The following is a 14293-nucleotide window of genomic DNA, read 5'->3' as shown; positions in this document are numbered from 1 at the left end:
TAATGTTGTGATAAATTGTCTTTAATTACTCGTTTTCGAAATTGACATAGATTAAATTGTTCCAAATTTTTTAAAGGGAACCAATTTGCTTAATATCAAGATTAAGAGGGACCGAGAAAGTACTTTTACCTAAAAGAAATTCCACAAAAACAAAATATTAATTTTTTATATATCGAATTAATGTCTAAACATAAAAATAAAAAATAAAAAATAAAACTAAACATCCAGTCAGTCAGCTGAACCGATGTTTCTTAAAACAGCAACCCAAAAATAAACAAACATGAAAAACGGAATCAAAATTCAAACATTAAAAGCAATCCATCACCCCACCATAGCCATTTCCTTCTTCGTCTCTCCTTCTGTCATCTCTTTTTCTCTTTTTCTTTTACTCCAAACTGGTAATTCTTCCTATCTCTGAATTCTTTTTTTCCTTTTCTTTTTAATTTTGATTCTTGTGTTGTGTTTTTACATGTTTCTAGCTTGATTTTCTCTTTCATATTTTATTTTTCTGGATTTCTGTTCTTATGTTTCCTTTTTGATTGATGTTATGTTAGAAAGATGGTAACTTTGCATGTTTGAAGCTCTGATCCGATGTGGGATTGTTTCAATGTTTAGATTTAAAGCTCATTTTTTATGATGGTAATGAAGTTCCCGATGATGGGTTCGTCCCAAATTTTCTTATTTTATATTCCATTTTTATTGTTGCAGTGTGGGATTTTGATGATTATTTATATATATATATGCTTGGATGAGGAAAACAGTGTTGTTGTGGGGGAAACTTTGTTTGTTTGATGGGCAATACATGCCGTGGACCTTCCAAGGGTAATCTTTATAAGGGTTACAACACTTCTTCACATCGTTCTAGTTCTAATAACAATAATAATAATCCCCCTTCTAAGCCATTAATTCCCCGAGAATCCGGCGAAGAAACCGGCGAAAACGATAATCATTCGGCTTCTATTAGTGCCAGCGAACAAGAAAGCATCATGAAACTTGGTAATGATAACCAGACCTATTTTGTTATGGGTCATAAGACTCCCAACATTCGTGACCTTTACACTTTAGGTCCTAAGTTAGGACAAGGACAGTTCGGGACTACGTATTTGTGTACAGAGCTTTCCACGGGGATCGAGTACGCTTGTAAGTCGATATCGAAGAGGAAGTTGGTTGCCAAAGAGGATGTGGATGATGTTAGGAGGGAGATTCAGATAATGTATCATTTAGCCGGTCATAATAATATTGTGACGATTAAAGGCACGTACGAGGATTCCTTGTATGTGCATATCGTGATGGAGCTTTGCTCTGGAGGGGAGTTGTTTGACCGGATTATCCAGAGGGGGCATTACACCGAGAGGAAGGCAGCTGAATTGACTAGGATCATTGTTGGGGTCGTTGAGGCTTGTCATTCCCTCGGGGTTATGCATAGGGATTTAAAGCCGGAGAATTTCTTGTTAGTTAACAAGGACGATGATTTCTCTCTCAAGGCGATTGATTTCGGACTCTCTGTATTCTTTAAACCAGGTACGAAATGAAATATTCTGAGTTTTGCAATCTTATATTTCTACTGAATGCATACAAGTACGACATTATGCGGTATATTCTATATTGTGAACGCCTGTTAAACACAATGTGTTGATTAACATGGAGTAATTAAGCCCCTTTAGCTAGAATTGAGTTGATTGACATAATGTGTTGTTTGCTACTTTAGGACAAGTTTTTACTGATGTGGTCGGAAGCCCATATTATGTCGCTCCTGAAGTACTCCAAAAACATTATGGACCAGAAGCTGACGTATGGACTGCAGGAGTTATACTCTATATATTGCTAAGTGGCATTCCACCATTTTGGGGCGGTATTTATGATGTTTCGTGGTATTGTATTATTACGAGTTTTCAAGGAAATCTATACTTATAAGTTTTTCTTCTTATGTTCTTCAGAAACACAGCAAGGAATATTCGATGCCGTGTTGAAAGGGTTTATTGACTTCGATTCAGAACCATGGCCCCTAATATCTGATAGCGCAAAGGACCTAATCCGGAAGATGTTATGCTCTCAACCTTCAGAGCGGCTCACTGCTCACAAAGTATTATGTACGTAGTATCATTTCATACTTGATAAGTAAATAAAAGATCAAATTGTGATATCTTTTGCCTCCTTTTATTTGATTAGGTCATCCTTGGATTTGTGAAAATGGGGTTGCCCCCGATAAGGCACTGGATCCAGCTATACTTTCTCGTCTTAAACAATTCTCGGCGATGAATAAACTAAAGAAGCTGGCTTTACGGGTAAGATTCTCAAGGCTGCATCTGTGTACAATGGCGTTTTCTTTATATTTCTGGCTCATCTTTGCACTTAATATCATAAGAGTTTAGTTTCAAGCACATTGAGCTTCATATTCGATTTAAACATGCTGGGGTTTAGAGTTAATGTATCTGTGCAATCAGGTAATAGCCGAAAGTCTATCAGAGGAGGAGATTGCTGGTTTGAGAGAAATGTTTAAATCAATGGATACTGATAACAGTGGTGCAATCACATTCGATGAACTCAAAGCTGGTTTGCGAAGATATGGTTCAACCTTGAAAGATGCAGAGATAAGGGCCCTTATGGATGCCGTAAGTTTGTTATGAAGCAGATATCTAAATATTAGTTTCATGTTCTTTTGCCATAAGTTACTAACAATCTGAGCTTGTTTTATTTGTTCTCAGGCTGATATCGACAATAGTGGGACCATTGATTACGGAGAATTTATAGCTGCAACAGTTCACCTTAATAAACTAGAGCATGAGGAACATCTCGTTGCTGCGTTCCAATACTTCGACAAGGATAGAAGCGGCTATATTACGGTTGATGAGCTTCAACAAGCTTGGGCTGAGTATAACTTGACAGATGTTTTCTTCGAGGATATTATTAGAGAAGTTGATCAAGATAATGTATGTCATTTCGCCAGCATGACTGGATTGGCATAGCTAATTTATTCATTGATCTTTGTTTACATTAGCCTAAAAAGTGGTGTTTGTGCAAATTTTGTTGACGAAGTGTCAAATTTTACAACTTTCTGCCTTATTTCAGGACGGAAGAATTGATTATGGTGAATTTGTTGACATGATGAAAAAAGGCAATGGATGGATCGGTAGACAAACCATGCGAAACAGTCTGAATATTAGCATGAGAAATTCACACGATTCTCAATAATTTCCAGCTGCGCACATCATGTACAGGTATCTTCGAACTGTCTCGTTATATCCTCTTTCTGGTTTCCAGAAGCATCATTTTTTTTTTCTGTTTCCGGATAGTTGAAGCTCAAGTGAAAGAAACAGCTTGCGGTTTAATCTATATACGATATAGATCGGAGTAATACACAAATAGAGAAGTCGATAACTTGTATAGAATGATAATGAACCGATTCGATATTTTCGTGTTAGTGTTGCATTATATAGCTGTGCATTTAGATACCATCACACTGGCAACTATAAATCCGTAGGGTTGTCAAATTTTTTCCTCGTATTTGGTAGCTGGAGTTTTTAACCATTTGCTAATAGGTAATTGCCCAATCCAGAAAACTGAAGGTTTTGCTTGGTGTTTTGCAGATTGTACAGCAAAGCAAAGAAGAAGATGGTTGGTGATAAAGCTTTGAAGCAAACTAGGCTATGGTGTTGAGGGACTTTTTTCTGACCCACAAGAAATTGATGGTTATTCAAAGTTCTGTGTTGAACATTTTTACTGAAATGCTATTGGTTTAATATAAATTATAGCATGACCAATCGTAAACTTTGTAAATTATACTACCAAGCTATTATTAGCAATGTCTTTGATTAAAATTTTTGAATTATATTTATAAATTTAATTTATTTTTAATATATTCATAATTTATATCTATTAAAAATTTATGTAAAAACCAAATGAAATTTTGATTAAGAAAATCATGATATTTTTTACTATGCATGGATTTTTACCCATTTTATATATATATAAAAAAGTATGATTTTCGAATAACTCATTAAACTAATTTAATAAAAGGTTTTAAGTATAGTATAGATAATTTCACTGATACACTTGATTAATGTCAATGTAGTTTAGTTAAATCAATTAAAACCAAGATGAGTTGACCTAACTATTGTTGAAGGTCGGTAGGTCGGTTGGTTATGTATTAAAAATCGGTTCAATTGACTAAATAAATCAATTATACACCTTTAAATTTTTTAAAGCATTATTCACCTTTAATTATTACATGAGATTTTATACACAAAATATCAAATATTTCACTAAAATAATTTTCTAAAAAGGAGCTGCCAAACAATAGCCTCAAATAGCTTTGATTTTTCACAACTGCCCCTTAATCCAGCTTTATTTTCAAAAGTACTCAATTGCAGCTCGATTTTATTTTAGATAGCCTTTAGATGGACGGTGTGTTTGTCTCCGGCAAGGTTAAAAACAACAATAGTAGTAAAATTAATTACTATAATTGTAAGGTAAATTATTTTACCACATCATAACCATCGTTTATCTAGAAGCACCCTTAAATAATGGGCTGAAAATAATGGGCTGAATCTCATCATTTGCCTTTAGAATACAAATCAAAAAAGCCCATGAACTGAACTCAAAGTACGGTTCAAATCTGGCCATTGTTCTTTTCCTTAGTTTCCCTTCACCCAAAAACAAAACAGTCCTTAGCAAAAAAAAAACAGTGAGATCTGCTACGAGCTGATTCGAAAATGGAGTATCGCAAAATCAAAGATGAGGTATTCTTTTTTTTTCTTTATATTTTTTTTCTCATCAATCGTACCTTGCAACGTTCTTCATTATCATATCTGGATGCCAAATTGAATCCGTCGTCACTGATATTTTTAGGTTGATTTTGGCTACAATTCTAGTTTGTTTTATTTAACGGCATTATACTTTATTTTTTTCCTTTAGTTTATTATGAGAATCTAGTGGCTATTTTTCTCCTTGAATTCCTCAAAATTTTGATGTGATTGTTTTGTTTTGTTTACTGGAGTGTAGAAATGTTAATTTAAAGTGTTTCCGATTATAGTAAATTTAGTTTTTCGATCTCGTTAATTTTTGATCTCGTAAAAATAAAGAAATTTTGTTTACTTGCTGATATGTGGAATTTGTTCAAGATTAAGAGGCTTAATCCGATCTTTTATTATGGTTTTGAATGAATTTTGACTTGTAGGATAATGATGGAGGAACAGTAAGTAATGACATTGAGAATCTACGAGGCATAGGGTTTTCGGGGGTTGGTATGTTTTGGTTAAAGTGCAATTCGATTGCTGTGCAATTTCAATTTTACGAATTTTATCCTGACTTTGTTTTTTTCGTTTCTGTTATGATTTCCACTGATATGCAGCTTCTGTAAGTAATGTTCCTCCAAGGGAACAGGCCAAGTGGAAACGCAAGTAAGATCTGCTTATCTATTTTGTTTTTACTAATATTAGCTTCAAGCAAGAAAAAACAAGTAAACAGAAAATATAAGTTCTGATGGTTTCTTTTTTCTCTTGAGTAGGACAGTTGTTACAGTTGCATTGACTTTTCTTACAAGTTCACAAGCAATACTTATTGTCTGGTCAAAGAGAGCTGGGAAGTACGAGTACAGTGTTACCACAGCCAACTTTTTGGTGAGTGGAATGGTCATCTTGTGTTTCCACTTGACATGATGCTCATGGGATTGACCTTCAACTTTTATTTTGGGAAACAGGTGGAGACTTTGAAATGTGCTTTGTCACTTGCAGCCCTGGCAAGAATATGGAAAAGTGAAGGTGTTACAGAAGATAACAGGTAAGTTTACTTGAGATTGCTTGAATCTATTTTTTTTATTAATATGGACTATGGAGATGATTGACATATTTTTTTCCTTCATTTTCATTGAACCAGGTTGAGTACAACCCTTGATGAAGTTATTGTTTATCCCATTCCTGCTTTACTTTATCTTGTCAAGAATTTGCTGCAGGTGGATTTCTTTTATTGTTTGTTTTTCTTGTGAGTAATGTTACGAAGTTCTTATTTTCCACATTGTAATTGTATGTGCTTTTCAATTTTATGTTGCAGTATTATATCTTTGCCTATGTTGATGCACCGGGTTATCAGATACTAAAGAACCTGAATATTATCAGTACTGGTGTTTTGTATCGTATCATCCTTAAGAAAAAGTAAGCTTCTTAAAACCATGCATGTTAATGTTTTTCATAGAAAAGAGTTGATGGATAACATCTGCTGATTGTTCAGTATAGCTTAGCATGGCAATGGAACTTCTCAGTTATGATAAGTTCTATGAAATAAACCTCAATATACATTCAAGTGGAAAATATGCTTAACTAAACATATATTCTGAACATTTTGGATTCCATTGATTTTGCTCTTATTTACTTTGATTCAGGTTAAGTGATATTCAATGGGCAGCTTTTATTCTTCTATGTGCTGGCTGCACCACAGCACAACTGAATTCTCGGTAAGAATCATAAAACCTTTCTAATTGTTCCCTTGATTGGATGGATCCACAGTTTTTTTCTGAGCACATGCTTGTTACTTTGATGGAAACTTATTGCCCTTGGAGATTGTCTTACTGCTGTTTTCTGATGGTTTACTTGGACGATGAATGCCTAAAATTGCTTTCTAATGATTGAACCATTTGTTCTTGTATACTTTATATGGTTATGAGTAGAGTATTTGAATGGGGACATGCTGTTCTCAATTTGAAATATTTATAAGATTTATCACTTGGCCGTGCCTTATTCAATTTGCATTACATTTTGCAGTTCTGATCATGTACTTCAAACATCTCTGCCAGGTTGGATAATGGCAATTGTAAGTTGCCAAAATATTTGTCTTTTAGTCCAATAAAGGATAAAAGTGAAACTGATTTATTGCTTCAGAATCAAAATTGTTAATCAATTATCTTTATTTCCTTTGCAGGTGATGGCCCTTTTGAGTGGATTTGCTGGAGTGTACACCGAGGTAAGCTTTTTTAGATACTTGTTCCATTTCTTCTTTTCTAAGCTGAAAATTGTTTTTGGATGATAGTTAAGGTGTTTTGCCAATGTTGACCGTTCTGATTCTGGTTGAATTAATTGATTTATAATTCTTCTCTATCAATGAAAAAGTCTTAATTCAGTTAAAAACATACAGAGTTTCTGCTGAGTTCAACTAGCAAAATTCTTGACTGTGACATAGAAATTCATGTTGATTATTTACTTCTGCTGGCAGGCTATAATTAAGAAGCGCCCATCAAGGAATATAAATGTGCAGAATTTCTGGTTGTATATTTTCGGAATGACCTTCAGTGCTATAGCAATACTGATACAAGATTTTGATGCTGTCATGAACAAGTAATCTGAGCCTTTAAATTTGTTGCTGTCTCTTATCTTAGAAACATTATTATTTACTCTGCATGTCATCGTGCATGTGCATGTATGCGACTCATTACTTGTAGATGCATATGATATATGTCTTACAAAATGAACAATCATCTTAAAATAGACTTCTGTTTTAATAACTTCATAGTTCCGTGGTAGTTCTTTCAGTTATATTTTGAAATTTGTTTTGTTTGCTCAGGGGCTTCTTCCATGGATACTCGATAATTACCACTCTCATGATCCTTAATCATGCACTAAGGTATTACATTCTCCTTTCTGGCTCAAGGAAGCTTGCTAGCAGCTAGTTTCTGATTCCATTTCCAGTTTTGCTGTTGACATTGTATTTAGGAAGATGTTGCAATCTTTTCAGATCGATATATGGAATTAAAGTTTGTTTGTTATTGGAGAACACTGTGAACCTCAAGAAAATGTTCAGATTGCAATTTTATAACTATCAGAACTCGGAATAATATATTTAATAGGCAATGAGCTACACTACTAGCAATCAAGGGGTGACTAACTCTTCGCTTCTGATCTGCCCCTTCAATATTTCAAGAAATGGAAGTTCTGATGTTCAACAAATTAACTATAGGTAGATCTAAGAAGAATCTCTGGTTTCTGCCAAAGTATATCTTCATTTTGCAATGAGAGCTTAGATTTGTATGATAATTTTCCTTTTCCTAGTGACGTACTATTTTAAAGACCTTTTAATTTCCATATTTTGCTTTCTGAAATATGCTTATATTTGTTTCATTTGCAGTGGAATTGCTGTATCAATGGTAATGAAATATGCAGACAATATTGTGAAGGTAAGATATGACCCAAAATTTCATGTTAGTCAATCATTGATTTGTCTGCATTTACATCGATCTCTCTGATTTTTTAAAGAAACTTGTTAGGCATGTCATGGTTATCAGTAATGTTCATGCATTTGCATGGCATAACGAAGGAAGTTGCTTGTCTTTCTTAAGTTGATTGGGTTACTTGTTTATTCCTCTGCTTCCACTATATGTAATATCCAGTTTTCTTGCTGCTGAAACCTCTAAGTATGGTGCTTTATTTTAATGAGCAAGAATGTCATCTTCTGTCTTTTGATTATACTATTTACAACGTTGCTGCAACCCAAGCTAAGTGGTATGCGGTTTAATAATATGTTAAGAATCTTTAGCTGCATACTAGAAGCCTCCTCGAAAGAAATTGAAGCTAAGGAATGACTTTGTGGCTTCCTAATGATATACTCCAAGTGTCCAGTGAATTATTTAACCACACTTGAAACTAAAATTATTTCGATGGATCAAACCTTATGCAAATTAACTTTTTAACATAAAGTAAACGTCAGCCTATTCAGAGAAGTGATAAAAGGGATCAAATGGTACATTCATAGCATATTAGCAACCATTTTGAATCCTTCAGTTGAAGTTCCATTGTCTGTTCAATGTGGTGCAGGTCTATTCTACTTCAGTGGCAATGCTTCTCACTGCCGTTGTTTCAGTGCTTCTGTTCGGCTTCAATCTTACCCTTGCTTTCTTCCTCGGTGCTACGTAAGTTGTCTCTGGCCACATTTTAATATCCATACAATAGATAGTCTCTCTTGTATTCAAGCTTCAAATCTGGCATCTAGCATAATTCAGAGCATCACCGCTTGATAATTGGTCCTGCACATACATATAGGGAGTATAGCATTTCGTCTGGATCAAAACATGTAGCAATTATGTATAATTTCTGTATTTCTCTTGTTATTGCAGTGTTGTATCGGTATCAGTATACTTGCACTCCGCTGGGAAGCTGCAAAGATAGTGACTTCCTGCGCTATGTTGGGCTGACATTGTAAAGTCTTGTGCACTGAGGTTATTTCATTTCATTTCATTTCATATTTGTTCCCACTTCTTCAATCACTATGCTACTTGGACTCAAGCGTGAATGCTGGATATAGATATGTGCTTAACATGGGTCGGGTGCAGTTACTTCAAGCAAGAATCCGAGCAACATAGTTATATTATTACCTTATAATCTCATAGCCAAAGTGGAAATAGTCATAGATAAGTTTTGTTGAAATTATGGTTCATTTAGTTCAACATTGTTAAAGGTGGTAAGTACCCAGATTTTCTATTCATTGTTTAACCTTTATTTGTTTTTCAGCAGTTACATAGTTGAGGGGTTTAAGCTGGTGTTTAGAACTTTTATAATTATTTGTAAAATTAATGATCTTTAGTCATTTATATTAATATAAATTATTGACATATTAAATATATTTTTAAATGATTATGATTTGATAGTATTGAGAACATCATTTAAATCTTTTTAAGTTAATATATATACTTTAATTCGTTTAAGATTCGTTTATATTTATAAATAATCTGAACATATTTTGTCTGATTATGTTTTTTGATTTTTTAAAATATTGTTTTTATTTATTTATAATAATTATATATTTATTAAGTTCTTAAACATAAACAGACGACGAAATAGCCCATAAATAATTTAACATATTTGTTAATGTTTATTTGAATTGTTATATATCTAAATTTATATAAAATAAATTACATATTATAAAAGAATAATACTAATATATTGTATATTAGAATGGTTTTTGTTAAAGCAATGAGGTGAGTATTTAAAGAGACAATTAGACTTGATCGTTAGCCACCCGTTTGAAATGTTGGAGGTTTAGTAAGTATAAAAAAATTGGAGGATTTGAACAAAAGAGTAAGGTTTATTTTTTAAACGGCCGGGTCTTGAGTAAGAATTTTAGTCCGAGTTTGGATTGAATTTGTCTAAATTTTTTTTATTGTTGTTTGTTATTGTTTTGCTGTTGTTTTTGTTATTATATTGTTACTATTTTGTTGTTATTGTTTGGATATTATATAATTTTTGTTTTGTTAATTTTTACTATTATTTTAGAGGCATTTGCTTGCTAAGTTGCAACCATCTTAATGCTGTATAAAGATTTTTTAATGTATTTTCAATTTGGTGGAAAACAACTATTTTAATATTTTTAGTGTATTTGATGTATTATATTTTTAATTTTGTAATATAAAAAAATTTAATATGGGTAGATCAGATTAGACTCGAGTTTAGCATTTTTTTATCTTGACTGAACTTAGACAAAATTTTAAACTTATTTTTTTGGGCCAAATCCGAACCTAAAAAATGAATATACAATTTAACATCGATCCAACTCATACTCAAGTCTAGAGACAATGTCGTCTGTATTTTTTATACTCTCAAATTTGGTGGCATTGATAATAATATATATTCTTTTTTTAAATGTTGACAAGAGTGCTCAATATTACGGATCTAGTGAACGACAATGCAATTGAAGCCTCCGAATAGGGATAGAAGCTAGAAACTTAAGTTAAAAAACTAAAAATAAATTATAAATTTTTTGTAAATTCACTTATGTAATTTTACAAAATCTATACTAAATGAATTGCCCCAACCGGCCTATTAAGTTAGCTCAAGTAATACTACATTTACCCACTTGACCTATGTATTTTAGACATCATAGATTCTAATCTCTTACACAGTTTTTCAGCGGTCATGATTTCTTTTATTCAGGTATTCAAAGTTGAAACCAAAACCTTGAGATATATTACTTATAGCTCTCAACCAAAATCAATAGTTTTTGTTATCAATATTATACTATAACAAGTTTTGATTATGTTTATATCTTAAATTTTGTATACCTTTTCTCAAAATGACCAGATATATATAGAGGGAAGAGATTATATGAAATTGTTATTCTCCTATTAAAAAGAGATAAAAATGACGTGAAATCATAGTTTCATACCATTCTTTTTCTCTCTATATTTTTAATTTAGACAAATAATCACCACCTTGTATAAATCTAAAATATCAATTGAAAAGCCATCATTTTGTCTTTCTATTGAAATATATACAAACTTTTGAAATGGCACATGTATATGCAATAATTGCTTCTTTGCCCCAGTTTTCTGACTAAATGTATCTCCTATATTAGATTGGTTCGAGGTTTGAAAATAAAATTACTTCTTTTGATAGGAAAGATTGTTTTTTTTGGGTCTGACTCCAAATGTTATTTACTTTGAAGTGTCTATATTCGATTTTAGTCTCAAATTTTTATTTTTTACCTCAAAGAGAGTCAGAAAACAAAAAACTTGGATTAAAACTGAGCATAGAAGTCATCATAACAATAACTACTTTTATACTCAACAGGTAAAAACAAATTCTTAGAAATTTTTTTTACATTAAATTAATATGATAAAAAGAATAATGTAATCTTGGAAGAAACTTAAACCCTAATGAGTATGCTTAGAACAAAAGTCAGTCAATAAAGATCCAATCGTAAAGACTCAGTTTTCTACCCCTCCATTGTTCATTTTCTCCACCTTCACTTGAAAGCAACATTCAAAGCTTTAAAAAACATAAACAAATCCATATATAAATAACCCCAATGCCCCCTCCTCAACATCCACCCATCTCTTCTTCTTCTTCTTCTTCCAGTGCTCATCAACAATGGCTATCTCTTTGCTTTCCAAGTTCTCTACTCAAACCCTACTCATTGCGTCCATTTTCGTAGTTTCAGCTCTGGGTCACGATTTCTCCATCGTGGGCTATTCGCCGGAAGATTTGGGTTCTGCCGATAAACTCATCGAGCTCTTCGAGTCATGGATATCGAAGCACGGAAAAATCTACGAGTCCATCGAGGAGAAGCTAATGAGGTTCGAGGTTTTTAAGGATAATCTTAAACACATCGATAAGAGGAACAAGGAAATCAGTAGCTACTGGCTGGGGTTGAATGAGTTCGCTGATTTGAGTCATGATGAGTTCAAGAAAATGTATTTGGGACTCAGACCAGATGTTAGACGAAAATCCCAGTCGACTAAAGACTTTAGTTATGGCGATGTGGTTGAGTTGCCCAAATCCGTTGATTGGCGAAATAAAGGAGCTGTCACTCCGGTCAAGAACCAAGGCTCTTGCGGTATGCATGCATGAAAATATAAAATTATCAAAGTTTTGGTTTTAAGGATTAAATTTTAATTTTAAAATTTTCAAGGGTTTAAAATAAATAATTTACCATACTTTTATTAAAATATAATTAGTCAAGAACATAAAAAAAATAGTATCGATTCCACGTATCTCTATAATATAAAAGAGAATAGCAAATAATATTTGAATTTTATATATTTTTATAAATTTATTATATAATTTCTTTTACCGTCAATCTAATATATATATTTATGGAGTTGGAAAAATTGATGGTAACATTGGAAAGCATGAATATGCAGGTAGCTGTTGGGCATTTTCAACAGTAGCAGCAGTGGAGGGCATAAACAAGATTGTGACCGGCAACTTAACGTCGTTATCGGAGCAAGAGCTGATCGACTGCGACACATCGTTCAACAATGGGTGCAACGGAGGTCTGATGGATTACGCATTCCAGTTCATCATCGCCAATGGCGGACTCCATAAAGAACAAGACTACCCTTACCTAATGGAAGAAGGCACCTGCGAAGAAAAGAAGGAAGAAATGGAAGTGGTGACCATCACTGGTTACCATGACGTCCCTGAAAACGACGAGCAAAGTCTGTTGAAAGCTTTGGCTCATCAACCGCTCAGTGTCGCCATTGAAGCTTCCGGCAGAGATTTCCAGTTCTACAGTGGGGTAAGTTAAATACTTATTTATTCACCTTTTATTTTTATCAAGGTCAAATTGCAGTTTTAGTCCCTAAATTTTGGTTAAATTTGAAATTTAATTTTTATACTTTAATTTGGCATAATTTGATGGTTATCTCACGATTTTGGCTTCTAAATTATACATGTTTTCTGATTTCGGTACTTCAATTTTTTTTTGTCTGACTTTATTACTTTGAAGTATTGTTTTCGTTAAGTACTAAAATAGGAAAACAAATACAGTTCAGAGGTGAAATCATGAATAAAACCTTCGCTCATCCCAACAACAAAATAAAAAAGAAAAGAAAAATATACGATGAACATGGTTTAAAAAAATGTGTTTTTAAGAAAAATACATAAAAACTATTGTCCTAAGAGAGGGACCAAAACAAGAAATTGACCTTTTTATTGACAAAAATGTTAGGGTGTATTCAACGGGCCATGTGGAACAGAGCTGGATCATGGGGTGGCAGCCGTAGGGTACGGAACAACAAAGGGGTCAGATTACATAATAGTGAAGAACTCGTGGGGAGCCAAATGGGGAGAAAAAGGGTTCATACGGATGAAGAGGAACACCGGCAAAGCTGAAGGCCTTTGTGGTATCAACAAAATGGCTTCTTATCCCACCAAGAAAAACTGATCTTCAACTTTGATTTCTTCCTCTTTTTAAGCTTTTTTTATTTTTCTATGTTCACAAAATTTGCTGCCCAATGTCCCTTTGCTTATAATAAAAATTCCTCGTAATTTCGTTTTAAATACTTTGTTATTATTATTTTGAGAGGGGTGAGCATTCAATCGAGTCAAGTCGAATCGTATCCAATAAAAAAATTTCGAGTATTGACGAATCTTATTATTTATACTCAATGTTACGTTTACATGCACCAATTATTTAACTATTAGACAAAGTATATATTATTTAATACATAAACAATATAATAGTTTTGCCTTTTAAGTTAATGGGTAAACATTTATCAAAACAAAAACATTCCATTCTGAATCCCTTTCTTGATCAAAGCATCGGATTTCTAAATTCTCATAGGGACCACCCAGAATTCCTTCCAGGGCCTGTTGAATTATTTTTATAGATTCTGTCATTTCACTGATTCGGACTAAATAACGAGCTAATGAATCTCCTTCTTTTTGCTGTTAGATTTCCCAATCATCAAATTCATCGTAACGCTCATAATGATCAACTTTCCGAAGATCCCAAACGAAGTAGCTTTTCCTTCTAACTTCACAAAATGAAAATATTTATCAAAATGACATAGTTTTGTCTTTCCTTATTCAGA

The 14293-nt window shown here is 33.1% G+C and overlaps 3 protein-coding genes across 4 annotated transcripts; all 3 read left to right on the top strand.

Moving 5' to 3' along the window:
- The first annotated feature begins 238 nt into the window (after positions 1 to 238).
- On the top strand, positions 239 to 3818 carry LOC107898904 (calcium-dependent protein kinase 26). Its single transcript, XM_016824475.2, has 9 exons — positions 239 to 398; positions 709 to 1521; positions 1709 to 1852; positions 1938 to 2090; positions 2170 to 2285; positions 2445 to 2612; positions 2706 to 2930; positions 3070 to 3218; positions 3588 to 3818. The coding sequence occupies exons 2-8, from the start codon at positions 792 to 794 to the stop codon at positions 3190 to 3192; spliced, it is 1659 nt and encodes a 552-aa protein (XP_016679964.1). The 5' UTR covers positions 239 to 398; positions 709 to 791; the 3' UTR covers positions 3193 to 3218; positions 3588 to 3818.
- Positions 3819 to 4591: 773 nt separating this feature from the next.
- LOC121215951 (CMP-sialic acid transporter 4) lies at positions 4592 to 9603 on the top strand. Of its 2 annotated transcripts, none has more exons than XM_041090898.1 (15): positions 4592 to 4739; positions 5177 to 5243; positions 5351 to 5399; positions 5507 to 5618; positions 5699 to 5778; positions 5875 to 5950; positions 6049 to 6149; positions 6377 to 6448; positions 6756 to 6804; positions 6913 to 6954; positions 7204 to 7325; positions 7552 to 7611; positions 8113 to 8161; positions 8799 to 8893; positions 9098 to 9603. In XM_041090898.1, the coding sequence occupies exons 1-15, from the start codon at positions 4713 to 4715 to the stop codon at positions 9147 to 9149; spliced, it is 1053 nt and encodes a 350-aa protein (XP_040946832.1). In that variant the 5' UTR covers positions 4592 to 4712; the 3' UTR covers positions 9150 to 9603. The 2 variants fall into 2 exon arrangements, with proteins under 2 accessions (XP_040946832.1, XP_040946833.1); XM_041090899.1 differs by having other exon boundaries at positions 4670 to 4739; positions 5512 to 5618.
- Positions 9604 to 11682: 2079 nt separating this feature from the next.
- LOC107898902 (cysteine protease XCP1) lies at positions 11683 to 13760 on the top strand. Its single transcript, XM_016824473.2, has 3 exons — positions 11683 to 12312; positions 12620 to 12996; positions 13429 to 13760. The coding sequence occupies exons 1-3, from the start codon at positions 11847 to 11849 to the stop codon at positions 13642 to 13644; spliced, it is 1059 nt and encodes a 352-aa protein (XP_016679962.1). The 5' UTR covers positions 11683 to 11846; the 3' UTR covers positions 13645 to 13760.
- The last annotated feature ends 533 nt before the right edge of the window (positions 13761 to 14293 follow it).

The sequence above is a fragment of the Gossypium hirsutum genome, chromosome D04 (genome assembly GCF_007990345.1).
Source record: "Gossypium hirsutum isolate 1008001.06 chromosome D04, Gossypium_hirsutum_v2.1, whole genome shotgun sequence".
Taxonomy (NCBI): Eukaryota; Viridiplantae; Streptophyta; class Magnoliopsida; order Malvales; family Malvaceae; genus Gossypium; species Gossypium hirsutum.
This window is presented reverse-complemented; position numbering and strand designations above follow the sequence as displayed.